Here is a 21,708-nt window from a genome sequence, read left to right on the forward strand (position 1 = left end):
ATTTGTACGCACAAAGAAAGGAAATACAAATGAAGTCAGTTGTTCTCAACCAGCAGAGGCCAGCAGAGTAACGTTACTTTGACGCGTTTTCATACACACAGCAAAGGCTGTTGGGTAATCATCACAGGCAAACATGGCAGCCACCCTCCCAAGGATCTTGTCCTTCGGTAAAAACGCGAAGGCTTTGCTCAATGGCTTGAGGTTATCTGCAGTTCCAGCCCAGAAATGTAGCGTTCAAGTTTCTAATCATGGAGAAAAAATTACTCACACAGGACAGGTGACGCAATTTTAAAGCACGTCTGTTTATCTCTATTAGCATTTTTGTGAGAATAGACGTTCAGGTCTTGTTGAATTATTTTGAATATTGATCAAATTAATAGCAGTACTGCAGAGGTTTGTGCATTTGGAGGCAACTAAGTGATAATTGCTTCCTCTGTCAGTGTCATGATAGTGTCATGCTTTTGTTGCAGGTCTATGACGAAAATGATGTGCGAAGAGCTAGATTCATCGGTAGACAAAAAGAGGTAAACTGAGCTATTTACAGACACAAAACTTTCAGACAATCTCTAAACAATCAGTACTGTACTCACTGTAAATATAGCATTATATAATCTAAGCTAAAATACTGTCCTAGTTTGTTCCCTCATGAATCTTTTAATATTTGATACAGGTGAATGAGAACTTTGCGATCAACTTGGTTGCTGAAGAACCAGTGACACATGTAGAGTCAAGAGTGGTGTCCTGTGATGGAGGCGGAGGGGCTCTCGGCCACCCCAAAGTATACATCAACTTGGTAAATGAGTATTTTATATAAGAACATCTTCTAAAAGTGAAAATGGATGAGAAAGTTACCTTAATAAGGAATGTTTCCTATTGGGTTGTAATTCCAGGGGGCATCAAGCATTTCAATTAATTTCAAGGTTATTTGTATAGCGCTCTTCACGAAAGAAATCGTTGCAAATCGACTTTACAGAAAACTGAAGTTCCTACAATATATTTAGTAGTAGCTTATCAGTGGGCACTATGTCTAGTCGATGTACAGTGGTGTGAAAAAATGTTGACCCCCCTTTCCTGATTTTTTTATTTTTTTGCATGTTTGTCACACTTTAATGCTTCAGATCATCAAACAAATTCAAATATTAATCAATGATAACACAAGTAAACACAACATACAGTTTTTAAATGAAAGGTTTTTTTATGAAGGGAAAACAAAATCCAAACCCACATGGCACTGTGTGAAAAAGTGTTTGCCCCCTAAACTTAATAACTGGTTGGGCCACCCTTAGCAGCAACAACTGCAATCAAGCATTTGCGATAACTTGCAGTGAGTCTGTTACAGCACTGTGCAGGAATTTTGGCCCACTCATCTTGGCAGATTGTTGTAATTCAGCTACATTGGAGGGTTTTCGAGCATGAACCGCCTTTTTAAAGTCATGCCACAGCATCTCAATAGGATTCAGGTCAGGACTTTGACTAGGCAACTCCAAAGTCTTCATTTTGTTTTTCTTCAGCCATTCAGAGGTGGATTTGCTGGTGTGTTTTGGATCATTGTCCTGCTGCAGAACCCAAGTTCGCTTCAGCTTGAGATCACGAACAGATGGCCGGACATTGTCCTTCAGGATTTTTTGGTAGACAGCAGAATTCATGGTTGCATTTATCACAGCAAGTCTTCCAGGTCCAGAAGCAGCAATACAGCCCCAGACCACCACACTACCACCACAAGATTTTACTGTTAGTATGATGCTCTTTTTCTGAAATACTGTGTTACTTTTACGCCAGATGTAATGGGACGCACCCCTTCCAAAAAGTTCAAATTTTGTCTTGTCAGTCCACAGAGTCTTTTCCTAGAAGTCTTGGGGATCATCAAGATGTCTTCTGGCAAAACTGAGACGAGCCTTTATGTTCTTTTTGCTCAGCAGCGGTTTTCGTCTTGATACTCTGCCATGCAGGCCACTTTTGCCCAGTCTCTTCCTTATGGTGGAGTCATGAACACTGACCTTAACTGAGGCAAAAGAAGCCTGCAGTTCTTTAGTTGTTGTTGTGAGGTCTTTGGTGAACTCTTGGATGAGTCGCCGCTGCGCTCTCGGGGTAATTTTGGTTGGCCGGCCACTCCTGGGAAGGTTCACCACTGTTCCATATTTTCGCCATTTGTGGATAATGGCTCTCGCTGTGGTTCCCTGGAGTCCCAAAGCTTTAGAAATGGCTTTATAACCTTTTTCAGACTGATAGATCACTTTTTCACACAGGGCCATATGGGTTTGTATTTTTTTTCCCTTCATTAAAAAAAAAACTTTTATTTAAAAACTGCATGTTGTGTTTACTTGTGTTATCTTTGATTCAAATTTACATTTGTTTGATGGTCTGAAACATTAAAGTGTGACAAACATGCAAAAAATGAAAAGAGGAAGGGGGCCAACACTTTTTCACACCACTGTACATATGGCAGAAATGTACACTAAAAATAAAATTAATTAATGACGTGTAATCAAACAGATGGTAAACACTATTAACATCAATGATTATATGTTGCAAACCTCTCTCTTCTGCTCACCAAACCTAAAGTAAAACACTGTATTACTATTTAAAATAACAATTTCTATTTGAATATATTTGAAAATGCAATTTATTCCTGTGATCAAAGCTAAATTTTCAGCATCATTACTCCAGTCTTCAGTGTCACATAATCCTTCAGAAATCATTCTAATAAGCTGATTTGCTGTTCACAAAAATGTTATATTATTTGTGTTAATATTTAAAACAGTTGAGTATATTTTTTCAGTATTTTTAGATGACTAGGAAGATCCAAGAATCAGCATTTATCCATAAATGTATCCATTAACCATTCAAAAGCTTAGAGTCAATATTGTTTCTTCTTTTTGGGGGGAAATAAATTCTAGAAATGAATACTTTAGTTTAGCAAGGATGCTTTAAATTGATCAAAAGTGATGATAAAGGCATGTGTAATGTTACAAAAGATTTCTATTTCAGCTGTTCTTCTGAATTTTCTATTCATTAAAGAAACCTGAAAAGAATCTGCTCAGCTGTTTTCATCATCATTTATTATACATCATCATGATAATAATAAATGTTTTTTTTGATCAGCAAATCAGCAGATTAGAATGGTTTCTGATCATGTGACACTGAAGACTGGAGTAATGATGCTAAAAAAACAGCTTTGGAATCACAGGAATAAATTAGAATAGAAAACAATTATTTTAAATAGTAAAAATATTTTATTATAGCTATTTTAATATTTTTTACTGTTTTTGCTGTACTTCGGATCAAATAAATGCAGGCTTGGTGAGCACAAGATGTTAAAAATCTTACTGTTCAAAAACTTTTGACTGGTAGTGTACTTTATTTAATTCAACTAATCAAATGTGTTGCATGTAACATTTATTCTGTCATCATGCATTAATTAATTCAACCTTTTCACAGGACAAGGACACCAAAGTTGGCACATGTGGATACTGTGGGCTGCAGTTTAAGCATAAGCATCATCATTGAAGAGCTGTCTTTTGTCTGCGTGGGCTATACATTATTCACCGTTGAAGATATGTAATTCTTTTTCCTGTACAATAAAATATTACTATAACTTAAAATTGTTATGGTTTTTCTGGTGTCTCTTGCACTTTTCCATGCATGCGCCTCAAGGCTGATATATCATGCTCTAGAAGTGTTATAGAATATTCATATGGTTTATTCCAGCTTTCACAGACAGAGGGCGCACATGGTCTTTTCAATATCCTATCAACATTTTTTTGTTAATGTTTACATTGAAACATTTTTCACTGAACATTATTTTCAAGCAGAAATTGCTAGTGAAGTTTACAAATAATGACAAAACAGCATTTAACATTAAATTAAGGGTGAAATTTGACTTTAAAGGCTTAAGTAGCACTTTTTTATAAAGCATATTCATAATCTTTTTCAACTTAGATTTTTTTTTACAGTTCACTATCCGAAGAGATGTAAGAAGAAGAAGAACCATTTGTTTGGTTCTCCAAAGAATCTTTCAGTGAATGGTTATTAAAATGTTTTTTTTTTTCTTAGTGTGAAAAACTTAAGAAGAATTTCTTTCCCATTATGAAGAACCGTCATAGAACTTTCATAAAATTAAAATGTTTCATGGATTAAAGGTGAAGCCTTTCATGGAACCACCAATGGCAATAAAGAACCTTTATTTAGTGTCATTTCTCAGTAGTGTCACTTCTGAGTAATGCACTGCATTTTTTTTCCAGGAATACTCATGTGTAACTGAAGCAGGTAAATCTTTAAAAGGTTCTTTCAGTCTTAGTTCAATCAGTTTATATGTGAGAACATGTGTGCAATACCTTGTGAAAATGTAATGCATGTGCCCTAAATGATCTGACATGTCTTGTGTAGGCCCATAATCAGAAACTCTGGTCCTCTTGCTCTGAAAGAAGACCTTATAAGACCGGTCAGCTACAGGTTCGCTTACACAAATTGACATTCTCTTACTCTGACAGACTCTATAGAATAGATACGGTGTTCATTTTACTTTCAGCGATGTTTCTGAAGCACTTCTAGGCAGGATGACATGAAAAGGAGCAAAGGGTGAAAGAAGAGAGCAACCTGCATCTTTAAGCACTGGTGAGCTGCGTTGCTGTCTCGTTCCCGCTAAGTTCGGAGAATGTCAAGGGGGATTTAGTCTGATAAGAAACACTAGTGCGGAACAATACATGTTTGAGGAAGATCATATATATATTTCATCAAGAGTATTCTCTGCCGGCACGGCCATGCCAAATTGGCCTTGTGGCAGTGTGGAGGAAGCCCGGTCTCTAGTGGTGCATGCAGTGGAACTGAGTTTTCCGGCTGGAGGCCCCTCAGGTTGAGAGAAAGGCAGCCAGGCTGCTATAATTGGGGCTGGTGACAGAAGGCAAGAGACAGCGTGATGCCAATTAACCCTCATCTGCGCTGTGTCCTGTCCAATATGTGTGATAGGTAAGGCGAAGGCTTCATTGTTAAAGGCTGTGGATTTTTCCCTTTATCAGAAGGCGTCTAAATTGCAGGTGGTTGGCTAGTTTAAACATTGCTCTGAGCAAAATCTTGGGGTGAAACTGAGCATATGAATTGTGCTGCATAGAAAAGTGCTCTCTATTATTCATGAAGCTAAAATGGAGCCAGCAGAGATACAGAAGGATGTTGCAAGTTCTCAGAAAACGTCGCCTTTCGCGGTTTAAAGTGCTCCGCAGCACTGTTTGACAGTTCAAAGTGATCACCAGTTCTTTCCACAGCAACAGAATTTTTCTTTTATTCCATTTAAATCCAAATTCCACCACCGAAACAAATCTTGAATCTTAATTTGATTTAAATAGCGACACGGAATCGTTAGAATCACTTTCAGAATGATTTTTTTCAGCCTGAGAAACGATAAAAAAAAAAAGAAAAGAAAAAAAACATTAACAGCCAATCAGAATCCAGCCGACTTGAAAGCGCGCGAAAGTTGATCTGATATTAAACAGAACGCTCTCGTCCGAATGGTTTGAATGGATTGGCTGCTTCTCTTTATAATTAGGCTACTCTTCCGAACTGTCAAGAAGAAACTGTAGTGTTCTGTGATATGACCGCTAACTTCACCTAATTGTCTGCACTAATTCCCTTCTGCCCCATGTACTAGAGTCATGACCTTTACTCAGGAGACTGTGTCATGTTTCTCAAAGGTAATACAGACTCTTCCGACTATAGCTTGAAGAGAGTTTATGTGTGTGCGTAGGCATGCTTAAGATTTCGGACTGAGATCCACCAAGTGAAAGAAAAGTTGTTGTTTTGTTCACTTTTGGAAAACTTTTCAGCACATTTGTGTTGTTATTTTAATATTTTGCTGTTGTAACATGGCTCTGAATTAGACAAATCGCTAACAAGTCAGATGTTGTTCTGTTCTGATCTGGTGCTCTGACCATGATGTTTACAGCTTGCAATGCTTGTGTTTTATTTGACCTCCTGTGTTTAACACAAAATCTCAACACTTATCAATATTGTAATCCAAATTGTGAATAAGTAACAGGACGTGATGACATTACATGCTTCAAGTGTTGTGTTAGCAGGGTAAAACTGGTTGTGTTTCCCACTACACCACATACAGTACCCTCCACTAATACTGGCACCCTTAGTAAATATGAGCAAAGGTGACTGTGAAAATAAATCTGCATTGTTTATCCTTTAGATTTTTCATTCGAACAATTCACAAAATTCTAACCTTTCATTGAAGTAAAACGATGGAAAATGGGGGGGGGGGTCTCATTATGAAATAAATGTTTTTCTCTAGTTCACGTTGGCCACAATTATTGGCAATCCTAGAAATTTGTCTAAGTAAAATATCTCTGAAGTATATTCCCATTAATATTGACATTTTTTTAGCTAGGAGTATAAAATTGTCCAGCCATGACTTTCTGTTTCACAGGACTGAAATATAAGGAACACAAAAGCCAAATTCCTGTAATCATCCATCACAAGAAGTAAAACCAAAGAATGTAGTTCTGATGTGCAGAACAAGTTTGTTGAGCTTCACAAAATAGAAAGTGGCTGTAAGAAAGGAGCTAAAGCATTGAAAATCCCCATCCCCACTATCAGGGGAATAATTAAGAAGTTCCAATCGACTAAAGATGTTACAAATCTGCCTAGAAGAGGATGTGTGTCTATATCATCATAATGCACGAAAAGGAGGAGAGTTTGTGGGGCCAAAGACTCTCCAAGGATCACAGTTGGACAATTGCAGAGAATTATTTAGTCTTGGGGTCAGAAAGCCTAAAATAAAATGATCAAACAGCCCCTACATCACCACGTGTTGTTCCAGAGGGTTTCAAGAAAAAATCCCCCTGGCTCACCCAAAAACAAACTCCAGCATATTCACTTGTCAGACATGATTGGAACTTCAAACAAGACTGGCTTCTATGGTCAGATGAAACTAAAAATGAGCTTTTTGGCAGCTAACCCTCCAGTTGGTTTTGGTGCAGACAGGGATAATAAAGTACTGCATGTCCACGGTTTAAAATACTGCTGGATCTTTAATGTTGTGGACCTCTTCCGGAGGTCCTGGACATCTTGTTTAGATACATGGCTTCATGCATTCTATCAAATACCAGCATATAAAAAATCAAAACCTGACTGCCTCTGTTGGAAATCTTATAATGGGCCATGGTTGCATCTTCCAGCAGGTCGATGATCCAAAACAAACATCAAAATCAACACAAAATTGTGTCACTGAGCACAGAATGAAGCTTCTACCATGGCCGTCCCAGTTCCCTGACCTGAATCCTGTATAGAAACTGAAGAGAAGAAGCGCCAACGTGAAGCTGGGAAGAGAGATTCTGGAGAATCTAGAGAGATAATGCATGAAGGAATGGTCTCTGATCTCTTGTCAGGTGTTCTCCAAACTCATTAGACATTGTTGGAGAAAACTTAGAACTGTTATCTTGGGAAAAGGACATTGCAATAATTGGGTGCCAATAATAGTGGCCAACATGAACTAGAGAAAAACATTTATTTCATAATGAGATTTCACTCACCCCTAGGTTCTATTGATTTACTTCAATGACAGGTTAGAATTGTGTGAATTTTTTGAATGAAAGATCAAGCAGATTTATTTTCACATCCACCTTTGCTCATATTTACCAAGGGTGCCAATATTAGTGGAGGGCACTGTATATATATATATATATATATATATATATATATATATATATATATATATATCCAACAGACTGAGATATAGCCTATGAAAATGGGATTTCCCATTTCTGTAGTGTGCAGCGAGTTTCTTCACTAAACGCCTGGATGTCATTATTTATTACCTTAAATGTAAGTTATTTATAAAGCCGAAAAAGAAAGGAATTCTCGGATGAATTTGTCCTGAATAATTCAGTTAATCCCATACTAGGTTGTGGCAGGTTTCTCCTCTGTTCTAATGAATACTTTATCATCATCATCATCATCCCGAGTTTCAAACTGGAGAGAATGAACAAAAAATAAATATATCGAGGCAAGCTTCAAGCGCGCAATTAACACATGACAGCCGATAGCTGAAACTTTTACGCGATTTTATAAAGGGCTATTATGTGAAATATGCACGGATGGTTTATTCTGCTAAATTCCACTCTTAAAAAAAAAAATGCCAAATAAGCAAAAAATGCAAACAGACATTTTATGAGCTCTTTCTGTTTTGTTAAATCGACCTGAGACGATTTTTTTCATCCAGAAAATCTTCAGCTGGATACATTTAATGACATCAGTGTCTCTGCCAGTTATCTGTACCATGGGATTTCAAATGATCAAAGATAAAAAGAGTGAGAGGCCAATCTGTCTACTTCATTCAGGATTTGTTCAATCATAAATTACTTCACTTCTCTCACTAGGGGTTAGGATTAGACTGTCAAACGCAATTTGTCTTTCTTCCTAGTTGGTCTGAAAAAAAAAAGTTAGCATCTAGATTCACAGGCCAAGTTTGCTCATGTCTCAGGTGGCTCTAAATGGCTTCAATTCCTTGTTGACTTTATGGCAAGCTGTTTTAACTATTAACATTTTTAATTTGTAATTTTTATTTTAGCGCTGAGGTTCTCAGTGCCAATTTGGTGCACTTCTTCAGCGAAATTAAGGTGTGTATACATTTGTTTTCATTTCTGAAGTCTTTACTGTAGAAATATGTTCTCTAAATTATATTATTTTACACAATGCAACATACAAGGACAAGATGTCAGTCAGCTAAATGCGTCAGCAGCTGTCATTCCGCATGATGGAAATGCCTTTTGCCTTGCAGAACATAAACTGATTTTATTTGTTATAATACTGAATTTAATTTAATTTGTTCATTTTAATGGCAAAATATGTTCTCTAATCTTAATACTGTTTGTTTATGTGCAGGTTATGGAGTCTGGGAATTAAATTTTATTTTAGTAAAAAGTGATTACAGAGAACAGTTGAATTAGGGCTGCTTGATTTTGGCAAAAATCATAATCACGATTATTTTGGTCAATATTGTAATCACGATTATTTAACACTATTATGACTGGGTCCAAAACTTTATATTATTGATTAATTTAAAGATAGTAATACATCAGAAAAGAATATACAAAATAAAAAAAATCATTAAAAAAAATACTGAATACTTTTATGTCTACAGTAGTCTAACAAAACTACAGAAATTGAATGTACTTATTTGAAAGTAAAATAAAACAGTGTTTTCACTGTAATAGTTAAACTTGCTTTGTTTCTGATTAAAACTACTAAAGTCCTTCATTTAAGAGCAGTGAGTGATTTTTCTCCTTGTATTTTTATGTTTTATTAATATTAAGCACAGAGACGGCAGAAGGAATATTATTTGTTGCCGCTTTAAGTGCCACACGGATCCAATATACTGTTACACACGTATTTTCATTCTCAACCATTTATGATCATTTAAGACATAACTGACAAGGGTTTACATAAATAATAATCCAAAAACGCCTCATTTTGAAATATTTTTGCTTGTATTTGATCGTTTAGGAGCACACCTTGAGCTAAAAGATGTTCTGTGTCCGTGTTATAATACATGTTCATCTTTTGATTTTTGCCGTTGCCTCTATATGCCCCCAATATAATAATTTTTAAACAATAGTTGACTTAATTAAAACTACCCAGCATGATGGGTAATAACATTTAACTCAACCAGCTGTGTCAATGATATATGATGGATGGATGGTTCATTTTGACAGCAGATTGATTCAGCTGATCTGCACATCTCCGCACACTTATATACACTTAATCACTCATGCTTTAAGCCAAATCCATGCTGAAAAGAATAACGTTAACTGACATTTGGATGTAACTCTCCACAGTTTCTGGTGAAATCGGTCGGTTTTCACTTTTTTAGAGCCGTTCTGAACTTACTATATGAACGCATACTGGATCCTTGGACTGAAAAGTTTACAGGGGTTCTCCAGTTTCCGAAATTTCAGATCGTAAAAATCTGTTTATTTTCATTTTTAAGGTATTGTTTTTGTTACAATGTACTGATTCAAATTATTAATCAATAATATTTATTATTTTACCACTCTGCATGTGCTCCCCTGACATGCTCTCTCGCATATAAACTGGCAGTATCTGGGGTGAAGGAGCGGACAGAGTCTTTACTGGGTGCATTACCATACTCAATAGCATTAACACAAACTATATCTGGAATGTCACCGTTTCTGTCACTGTAACTTTTCGAACAGGCAAACACCCACACAAATACACAAATGATTTTTTAAAACAGGTTCATATTTTAGGTAATATTTGCATCATTATTGATTTATCTAATCCACCTGTGACCCACCCGCAAATAATCAGAATGAATTTTTTTATTACCCGACCCACCCAGCCCGCGGATTATCCACAGCGCCCCCTGATATAACCACTATCCGTGCATCACTAGTATGCATATGTATACTAGTGTCTGTTACATTTTTATTTTAGTACTCACTGAATATTGATTATTGCCTTATTATTAGGTGTATTGATTTTTTACTAGTGACATATAACTAGTGTAAGAAAATGTTGCTTGTAACAATCAGGAAAGATATCTAAAGATAAGTGTCTACCTATTTGTGACATTGTGTGTGATTGTAGTCACTACTGGATTACTTGTCGTTCAAAATACTAATAAAAGCACTAGTAAAACTGCAAATTACATTAATGACATAAAAATAAGATACAAGTTAGTTTTAAATGATAAATGTTAAAACAGCTTGCCATATCAGTCACTTAATGAAAAACAACGCTTCACTGACTTTTAGGAGTACCATTGAAGTTAACAGTTTAGCATTAAGACCCCTTGAGTATTTACATTTGTCACGACTGAGTGATTATAACTACCGGTCTAAAGGACATTGTGTGAAAGGGTTCAAGTTATTGATGTATGTAAAATCAAACAATAATGCAACCGAATAAAACAACCTTAGTGACGTCCTCCAGGGAGAACTTCAGCACCACGGACAGCGAACATAGGTTTTTTCCCACAATATGACTCTTTATTTCTGGCATGTGAGATCAGCAACAGACTTCAGACTGGGGGAAATCTGTGTACCGTGCTATTATACAGCGTGATCACTTTCTTTATCACAGACAGTACCGTGAAAAGGTGCCTTCCTAAATCTATGTTGATGTGTTGGTATGTTTTAAATATGAAGTTCATCAGACTTTCAGAAGGTTTTTTATGATAACAGCTTACAGAATGAAACAAATAATTAAGACATTATTACGATTAAATTCCAAACCTAGCGTGTGACTTTTGTGATGGCTTATTCAGTTTGGTACAACCAAAAAGTATGAAAAAACAAACAAAACAAACAAAAAAAAAAAAAAAAAACAGCGTCACAGTTATGAAGTATGCTGAGTGGAAGTAAGAGATCCTGAGTGTTCACTGTAGTTGTTCTGCGAGGAAATGGCTTCAGTCCATAACTCTGTGGAGTTGCTGAAAGTTTGGTTTAAGTTGGTGTTCCTGAATAAAGGATCGTGAAACACACCGTCAACCCAGTTTCTAAGAGTGGCCACTGGAGACTCTTGTTTCCTCTTTGTTATGTCTGAGTCTGAGTCACAGTTTGAAGAAGAGCACGACGTTTCTTTATGCATGCATGATGAGTAATCGGCTTGGTTTAACGACGTTGCAGTCTGTGCAAGCGACCAAATTTTTGCCTTGGTCTCAATGGTCTTTTGGCCTTGTTGAAGGTAGAACTTTGCTGTCTGGTTGTCTTCAGCGCTAGGTCCTAAGCGGTCTTCATTGAATTCGTGGGCATCTGTCGGGAGGTCGGTTACGGATTCGTGGAAAGCCTCTTTAAAGCGGTTATCTGCACATTCGTTGGTCTCTGAACGAACGCGCATGACAAAGGATGGTTTCGATTCGCACTCGGATCCATCTGATTCCACTAGATCGAAATCTTCCAGATCGCTGTGAAGTTGATCTGTATCCTCCTTTCCAAGGTTGTCTGGAGATATGAAACAAATATGTAAACCGAATATAAAACATGTTTACAACGATATAACGTTAAAAAATTCGTTCACAACAAGGACGGTCACTATAATGTTAACTATAAGATTTTAACAACCGTATTTCTATGAGAATAGGGAAGTAAGTTTGCGAGTTCCAGCGGGCGCAGCGATTTGTAAATTTTACAGGTCTGACTTCAGTCTCAACTGTCCAATTTTTTTTTAGCTGTACAAAACTGCTGGTTTTGCTGCTTGATATTGCAAATTGGTAAGACATACCATATTATTTTAATGTATTATATTAATTATGAACACACTGGTTTGTAGCGCAAACAGTTTACCATTTAGTGCATGTTATTCTTCTTCTTCTTGTTATTTCCCTATAGTGGCTAATAAACCGGAAGTCTCACCCATATGCTTACTTCCATGTTGAAGAATAAATAACAATCAGTTGTGACCCTGGACCCCAAACCAGTCCTAAGTAGCATGGGTTTATTTGTAGCAATAGCCAAAAATACACTGTATGGGTCAAAATTATCGCTTTTTTTTGCCAAAAATCATTAGGATATTAAGTAAAGATCATGTTCCCTGAAATTATTTTGTAATTTATGTCCTACTGTAAATATATAAAAAGTAAATGTTTGATTAGTAATTTACATTATAAGAACTTCATTTGGACAACTTTAAAGGCGATTTTCTGAGTACTTAAATATTTTTGCATCCTCCGATCACAGATTTTCAAATAGTAGTATCTTTGTTGAATATTGTCTAGTCTCGCGTAGCCAGACCTTCAGACCGACGGCTGAAGGTCTGGAATTCATTGCAGCTTTAATTGGCCAAGGCCCGCCTATAAGGCCGTTTGACCGACATGTCAAACATCCAATCACAGTTCGTTTCGTTCAGCGTCACGTTTCGGGGCGTAGAAATGCCCCCACAACAACAGACTGGCATGCAACAAGTCAGTCATTGAAATAACCAGCATTGAAAGTTAACGAAGAAGGGGGAGAACAAGCAGTAAGTCAGTAATTTGTTCGCGAACGTCGCAAATGTGTTTAACAACAAAGGCGTCTGCATAAGCACCTTTTAGCAAAACGCCGAGTAAACCAGTCTGCGCGTTGTTTCCCGGCGGACCGATAATAAATGCGACACTCGCGTGTTCCGGAAATCCGGTCAAATTCAACTAATCAGATGACGACTTCGACATTCCTGAAGTGTTTCCAGTTATGTGTACCATATGCATCAGATGTTTAGCCAACGTTCCGTGGGCGTGACGTCTGAGGCTGAGACTAAATATTGTCCTATCCTAACGAACCATACATCAATAAAGAGCTTATTTATTCAGCTTTCGTGTGATGTATGAATCTTAATTGTCTAAAAATTGACCCTTATGACTGGTTTTGTGGTCCAGGGTCAATTTTTTTTTCCACCTGATGAAATACTAAAACGTTGACAGCCAATCAGAATTTGTCCTTCTTTAAAGTGCTTGAGCATTGAAAACAGTGGTCTCAAACTCAATTCCTGAAGGGCCACAGCTCTGCACATTTTTGCTTCAACCCTAATCAAACTCAACTGATCCTGCTAATCAAGGTCTTTTGGATTACTAGAAACTCCAAGCAGATGCGAGTTGGAGCTGGTTGGAGCTACACTCTGCAGAGCTGCAGCCCTCCAGGAATTGAATTTGAGACCTCTGATTTAAAGCGACAGAAAAGTGACAAAACTGCAGTGTGTGCTTATAATAAATAACATTATGGTGCGTTGTTGTGGATGCCAATATAGTTATTGTTACCTTTATCCACCATTTTTTCCTGTGAGAGCGGACATGGCCATTTGTAAATTTAATGGGTCTGGCTTCCAGTGTCATTGGCTTCCAGCTATTTTTAGCTGTATAAAACAGCTTGTTTTGCTGCTTGATATTGCAAACTGGTGTGTCCTACCATATTATTTTAATTTTTTATCTTAATTATGAACACACTGAATTGTAGTGCAAACAATTTTACCATTTACTGCACTTTGTTATCCTTCTCTTTATTTCCCTACAGCGGCTAATGAACCGAAAGTCTGGCACATTTACAGAAAACGACTACTACATTCTCCTGTTGTGTTATGTCTTGTACATGTCATTTGTTGATAATAAAGCATTAAAATGATTATCGTTCTTGGTGTGAACGGGCCTGAAATGTCAAACTGTAACTGCAGTGCATACAGAAGTGCGGACTACAACCGAGCAACAACAAATGGCTTAAGTTCTGTTTATCGCTATAGGCTATATAAACAATATCTGCATTTCAAACCAAGAGCAATGTCAAAAAGCTTTCAACAAACCATTGAACTCTTGTTCAGTTTTTATTGGCTCCCCCTGTGATTCGTCCATATCGTCTTGGTCACCCTCACACTCTTTCTCATCCGAGGTCTTGTTGCGTGGTGACCAAGTCATTTTGTTTTCCTTCTTGAGTCTTCGCCGTGCATTGGCGAACCAAGTGGACACCTGCGTAAGCGTCATCTTAGTGATGATGGCCAGCATGATCTTCTCGCCTTTAGTGGGATATGGGTTCTTTTTATGCTCCTGCAGCCATGCTTTCAGTGTGCTGGTGGTCTCCCTGGTGGCATTTTTTCTTCTTGTGCCCACATCTACAGATCCATACCTAAATAACATGACAAGTTGAATATTTGTTTAAAAATGTATGTAGAGTTTTCAAATTGTGCAAACAACCCATTGATGCATCCGTAAAAATGACGATGTGATAACTCTTACCCATATCTGTCATACTGGTATGGTCCAATTGGGTAGTCATAAGGGTAGTACGCAGAGCTTTGGCTGACTCTTGAATGTCCTGTTGTCACTCCATCTTTCTCACTGAGTTTACCCTAATATGAAGCATAAAAATTAACCAATGAGTGGGATAACTTTCTATATTTTGGACAGCACAGGTATTGTTCACCCCTATGAAATTGAAATAAACCAATGAGTTGCATACCAGTGGATAATATGAGGTTGAATCTGGACCATAAGTGCTGCAGGTATCATAACCATGACTCTTTGAGCAGGAGTTGCCATAGACAGCAGTAGGGATCAGGTCATGACGGCTGGAGGCCACAAGCCTACTTTCATATACCGGGCAATAAAGTGAGTTTTGAGGAGAAGCTGCCACTCCAGTGTCCAGCAGTGAACCACTAGATTCGTAGCAGGCGCTCAGAGCGTTAGAAGACATTAAAAGCTGTCAAAGAAAGGAGAAAAAGGCTTTAGGCATGTCCTTGAAAACTATGGAACACTTTGCACAGATATTTCTGCATATTGATGTCCTAAAAGAACAGTCTCCAGTGCAGTGTCAAATTTGGTACAAGTAAAGAGTTTATGACTAAACATATTTTGGTTTGATGTTGCATTTGGTTTGATACATGACAGGACACTTCTATAATATATTTTTAATTTAAGTTTCATAACAGGTCATGGAATAAATGGCCTTGATGTGGATTTTGGAATAATGTGAGGTGGTTAGGGTAATGATCTAGGATTGTAATGAGATTTTTCTCTTTTTTTTTTTTTTTTTTTTTTTTTTTTTTTTTTTTGACAAAAAAAAATAGACAATTGAACATGTTAGCTAGCAGTAAATTAAATTAATTATTTATTAAAAATATTAAAACATTTATAAAAAGAAATACAACAATTAATGTATTTCATAAATTAAGATGTCAAATACATGACATATTTAAGATTCAATCTCTGAATGAATTAATATAATAATATATTTACTTAATATTTATATTTAATATATCAAATCTGACATTCTGATGCAAAAATGTGCCTCCCTCTCACTTCTCGTATTTATCATAAACAAATATACATAAGATAAGAATACCTATTTTTCTTTCTTTTTTTTAAATTCTTGGTGTGATGGCAATTGCAGCGGTGGGACAGCCATTGTTTTAAAAAATCATAAAATAAAAATTCAAGAAAAAAATATAAATATAAACAGGCTAGTTCACATAAGTAAAAGTGAAAATAAAATGTATCAGATTTTTCCTGATTTTAAGTGTCACATCTCATTTTCATCACAAACGTACATAAAATAATATTTTTATTTTTATTTTATTATTATTATTATTTTTTTTTTTTGGGGGGGGGGGTGATGGCAATGACAGCAGTGGGACAGTGATCATTTTAATAAACATAAAATAAATATTCAAGAAAAATATAAAATTATATATAGTTTACATAAGAAAAGGTAAAAAAAAAAAAAATCTTCCCTGATTTTACCATTGTCACATCTCATTTTTATCATAAACAAATATAGGCTACACAAAATAATAAATAATAAAATTTTTTTTTTTTTTTTTTTTTATTCATGATGTTATGGCAATGACGGCAGTGGGGCAGTGATTGTTTTAAAAATCATAAAATAAAAGTACAAAATTTATATATATAGTTCACATAAGGAAAAGTGAAATTTTCTCTGAATTTCCCTGATTTCAACACTTTTTAAAGAATTTATTATAAAGGTTAAGTTAACAGATCTAAGTGAAGTACAAGTCAAAAATAGAGAAATACTAAAAATAAGTACAAAATATTTTTTTCAGTCATTCAAAGACAGTATAAAAGTTTAAAGCCGTTATAATCTATACATAGGAAATCACCAGGTCAGAACTCTTCCCCTAATTGCAGAATCCCTCAAATGCACTTAACTAATAGAGCATTCACAATTAATCATATTAACATTTTCACTGTAAAGTGAAGTGTGAAAGTATTCAAAAAAGTTACCTGTGGTGCTGCGGGATATGAATAGCCAAACTGTGTAAATGACATGATGAGTGTCCAGCCCAGAGAAAGCTGCAGTCCCGCTGCGGGTCATCAGTTCACCACAAAAATCTTCCATTAACTGGAGCTAAACGTCCCGTTCCTGTTTCTGTTTGTCTCTTTTACACAACCAACAATACAACTGGCAAAAAGTGCAGTATGAAACAGATTCAGCTTGGTGCAGCGCTGTAATTCAAGTTGGAAAAAAAAATCATAACAAACGATGCCTCAAGTTGCACGTTGTTTTAAACACCGGTGGCGCTGACGTCACAGCTCCAGATTTAAAGGTCCAGAAAACAAACGCGAATTGTCGCGAATCACGCCAAAAGTTGTTGTTCACACAGCGGAACACTTTATATAGCCGCTGTGCAACTTCAGAGTCGAACGATGCGCTTGTGTCCTCGTGAAGAGCCCGCGGGGTCTCGCTCACATTAATGAGGACGTGTTCAGTTTCCCTGCCCGCCAGCAGCCAATCACACATCTGACTCCAGTGCACAGACAGCTCGATCGCACATGATTGATGACCGCCCAGAAACGATTACCATAATTGCCTTTCTGTGTAGTTATCAAACACTTTTGTACCATTAAATAACACTGAATTGGTTGGGAAAAAAAACTCTGAATTATAAAAACATACATAAAAAATAGCCAAGGCTAGTACAGTGCTGTGTAAAATATGGCTTTCATTAACAATAACAGACTTGGTAATTACAGTAACTTATATTGTTAGCAATGCATATTACTAATCAAAAATTATTTAAAAAATGTACAAATTATCTTAATGGAACTTGGAACATGATTTTTACTTAATATCCTAATGATTTCTGGCATAAAAGAAAAATTTATTATTTTGGCTATTTTTGGCTATTGCTACAAATATACCTGTGTTACTTAAGACTGGTTTTGTGGTCCAGGGTTACATATTTGAATACTATTAGAATAAAAAAAACATACTAATTTAATGGGAGAAATACATTTCGTAAGAAATCTGCTAAAATATAATCTACAAAAGTGAAATTAAAGAACCTTTATCCAAAGCAGTTTTGCTTAAAAATAATATTATATTTGTTCTTTATAGAATTGACTTCTATCGAAATATTAGGGTGAGAACAAAACTTTATTTTAAAGCATCCTTCATACAGTGTAATTGTACATTTAGGTATTGAGTAATATTAATTTACAACATGTACTTATAGGATTAAGGTTTAGTTAAGAGTTATCGCATGTAATTATGCATAATTTACTGTTATTATATAGTAAGTCAGTTTTAAAAAATGATTTGTAAATTTCCTACCGTAAATGTATCAAAACTTCATTTTTGATTAGTAATATGCATGGCTAAAAACTTCATTTGGACAACTTTAAAGGCCATTTTCTTAGTATTTTGATTATTTTGCACCCTCAGATTCCAGGTTTTCAAACAGTTGTATCTCAGCTCAAATATTGTCCTATCCTAAAAAGCATTTATTAATGGAAAGCTTATTTATTCAGCTTTTACATGCATAAATCTCTCTCTTTTTTTTTAATGACCCATATCCATATGACTGGTTTTATGGTCCAGGGTCACAAATAGAAATAGTTCTTTACTGGACAGTATGGCAAAAGTATGTCCTTAGGTATGCATTTATTCTCTTTTTCTGTTCTCTTCATTTGTCTTTTTAAAGCCAAATCAAAAAGTGACACAGTGAAGACTAAGTTGTAGAAAAGTCACATTTCAGGTCCTATATATATTTTTGGACATCAATCAATCCTTTATCACATACAGTACCTTAAATGTGCCTCTCAGCCACCTCTGGACTCTTTCTTTATTGTGGCTGAGAGGTTTGGCCTGCCAGAGTTCATTTAATATGTATAATGCATGAGGGCACTTCAGTGCATTTACTTAACACTTTGTTCCTGCGGTCCAGAAGTCTTTTCATTAGTGATTGAAACACTAAAAGACATCCCCGATTTGAAAGCACTGTAACCACCTAATTCATTGTTCGGACTCACAGCACATGTAATACAATTGATTACAATATTGCAGCGCAGCATTCGTGTAAAAAAGTCATGACTGATTTGTTTGTGCATCCAGTGAACCATTTTATTATATGTTTTACATGATTGCATATATTTTATGTTCCGACTTTCTAATCGGTAGTGGAGAAAGAAAGTAAGAAAGATTATTATTATACATATATATATAAATAACTGAGGTGTAGCTGAGAGATTTACTTCAAGTATACCCCATACTTTCAAGAATTTTTTATGTTCCACAACAAAAAGTGTTAATACACAAGAAGGAGTGCGAATTGACAAAACATGTTTGAATCTCTCTGATGTCTCTGTTTGATGTAGATCAGAATGAAACCGACAGACTGTGGGGCGTCCTACCACTGCAGGCGTTTAAATGGAGCTCCCGGATGGACAGCTGCTTGATAGAGTTACATCATAATCTACTGAACTGTTTGTCTCGATGATTGAGGCAGTGGAAGATGAATGTGTGGAGACGGGTGTGTTTACACAGATGAAGAGACCATCATTCATTGTTACAGGCAAATACAAATTGCGAGTGCTTTGACTGACAGGTTTTTTGTTGGACTGGAGAAGCAGCACATGAGCAAAAGCTTTATTTCCATTCCAAACTCTAAACACAGACAACAGTGCTTGTTCAATATATGAGCACTCTTTTCATGAAACAAATTAAATGTCATTCATGTGAGTGAACACTCTTTCTTCAGTCTCCAGGGACACTGACAGTGGGCCTGTGCTGTCTAAAACTGACTTACCTTCAAAACAAGAAAGGTATGAATCTCCATACGATTGACCTTCAACCTCAGGCCACCTCCTTCCACTTTCCATCTTTTGGGTTTTAGAACACTTAGCCGTTTCCTAAACCTTCACTCTTTCCTTTCTCCATCTCTGTCCTGCTCGCTCTTGTGCTTTTTTTTGCTTTGGATGGTCCAGGTGGGACCTACTGCATGCTCTCAGGCAGACTATTGGTTCATCCAGGCAGAAAATGGAGGGGTTGGAGGGGGAGGACAGGAAATAGAGTGGGAGTTGACTCTCTTCTCACACACTTTAGCCCTGAAGAGCTGCACCTTGGGGACCACTGTCAAGTGATCTCTGACACTTCATTCCCTCTCTACACAGGAACCCTCTCTGACAGACACAAGCAGGGAAGAACTCGACTTATTGCTGGAGTCTAAGCACAGTTTGGAATAGAAACACTGCTTGAAGAGAAGACCTCATAGAGTTGAAAGTGCTGTAACCTCTAAGAGGTCTTTTGTGAGATCAACAGAGGATTTATTTTACATTTCTAAACTTTTAAATTAGGTTTCATGCAAAAACATATGGACAGCGTTGTATTAGATTGACTAACTAAAAGTTACTAAAACATTTAACATGATCAATTTCCGTCATCCCAAACATTTTTATCAAAACTGGAAAGTCAGATTCTTTCTAGTTTAAATTCATTTTTAATCAGTCATATTCATTTAATTCATTCAAATTCATTCAATCAGTTTGCTATAAATGGCTCTCTCTCATATGTAGTGGTTGAAAAGTCAATTAACAGTGAATCTGTATTCAGCTCTCTGTATTATGTAGAGCTGAAAAGTTTGATTCATTTTACTGATTCAGTTCAGCCTAAATGGCTCTCTCATACACAGAGCTGGAAAGCCTGATTCATTTTAGCGAATCAGTTCATTATAAATGTCTCTCTCTCTCTCTCTCTGTTATGTAGGGCCAAAAAGTCAGATTCATTCTAGTGAATCAGTTCATCTCTTTGTTATGTGGGGCTGAAAACACCTTTATCTCTTATATGCAGAGTTGAAAAGTCTGATTCATTCTAGTGAATAATTTCATTATAAATGTGTCTCTCTCCATTATGTAGGGCTGAAAAGTCTGATTCATTCTAGTGAATAATTTCATTATAAATGTGTCTCTCTCCATTATGTAGGGCTGAAAAGTCTGATTCATTCTAGTGAATCAGTTCATTATAAATATGTCTCTCTCTCTGTTATGTGGGGCTGAAGTCTGATTCATTCTAGTGAATCAGTTCATTATAAATATGTCTCTCTCTCTGTTATGTGGGGCTGAAGTCTGATTCATTCTAGTGAATCAGTTCATTATAAATGTGTCTCTCTCTGTCATGTAGGGCTGAAAAGTCTGATTCATTCTAGTGAATCAGTTCATTATAAATATGTGTCTCTCTCTGTCATGTAGGGCTGAAAAGTCTGATTCATTCTAGTGAATCAGTTCATTATAAATATGTCTCTCTCTCTGTTATGTGGGGCTGAAAAGTCTGATTCATTCTAGTGAATCAGTTCATTATAAATATGTCTCTCTCTCTGTTATGTGGGGCTGAAGTCTGATTCATTCTAGTGAATCAGTTCATTATAAATATGTGTCTCTCTCTGTCATGTAGGGCTGAAAAGTCTGATTCATTCTAGTGAATCAGTTCATTATAAATATGTGTCTCTCTCTGTCATGTAGGGCTGAAAAGTCTGATTCATTCTAGTGAATCAGTTCATTATAAATATGTCTCTCTCTCTGTTATGTGGGGCTGAAGTCTGATTCATTCTAGTGAATCAGTTCATTATAAATGTGGCTCTCTCTCTCTGTTATGTGGGGCTGAAGTCTGATTCATTCTAGTGAATCAGTTCATTATAAATATGTCTCTCTCTCTGTTATGTGGGGCTGAAGTCTGATTCATTCTAGTGAATCAGTTCATTATAAATGTGTCTCTCTTTGTTATGTAGGGCTGAATTCTGATTCATTCTAGTGAATCAGTTCATTATAAATATGTCTCTCTCTCTGTTATGTGGGGCTGAAGTCTGATTCATTCTAGTGAATCAGTTCATTATAAATATGTCTCTCTCTCTGTTATGTGGGGCTGAAGTCTGATTCATTCTAGTGAATCAGTTCATTATAAATGTGTCTCTCTTTGTTATGTAGGGCTGAATTCTGATTCA

The 21,708-nt window shown here is 36.3% G+C and overlaps 2 protein-coding genes across 2 annotated transcripts; one reads left to right on the plus strand and one right to left on the minus strand.

Annotated features, from left to right (window-relative positions):
* Positions 1-108: 108 nt before the first annotated feature.
* ndufs6 (NADH:ubiquinone oxidoreductase subunit S6) lies at positions 109-3,602 on the plus strand. Its single transcript, XM_073822389.1, has 4 exons — positions 109-277; positions 471-524; positions 671-793; positions 3,439-3,602. Exons 1-4 carry the CDS (start codon positions 134-136, stop codon positions 3,505-3,507), a joined length of 390 nt encoding a protein of 129 aa, XP_073678490.1. The 5' UTR covers positions 109-133; the 3' UTR covers positions 3,508-3,602.
* Positions 3,603-11,007: 7,405 nt separating this feature from the next.
* Positions 11,008-14,614, minus strand: irx4b (iroquois homeobox 4b). The gene is made up of 2 exons (XM_073822421.1): positions 14,284-14,614; positions 11,008-11,960 (listed from the first exon to the last, which is right to left on the minus strand). Exons 1-2 carry the CDS (start codon positions 14,612-14,614, stop codon positions 11,356-11,358), a joined length of 936 nt encoding a protein of 311 aa, XP_073678522.1. The 3' UTR covers positions 11,008-11,355.
* Positions 14,615-21,708: the final 7,094 nt, after the last annotated feature.

This window comes from Garra rufa, chromosome 17, assembly GCF_049309525.1.
Source record: "Garra rufa chromosome 17, GarRuf1.0, whole genome shotgun sequence".
NCBI classification, from domain to species: Eukaryota; Metazoa; Chordata; class Actinopteri; order Cypriniformes; family Cyprinidae; genus Garra; species Garra rufa.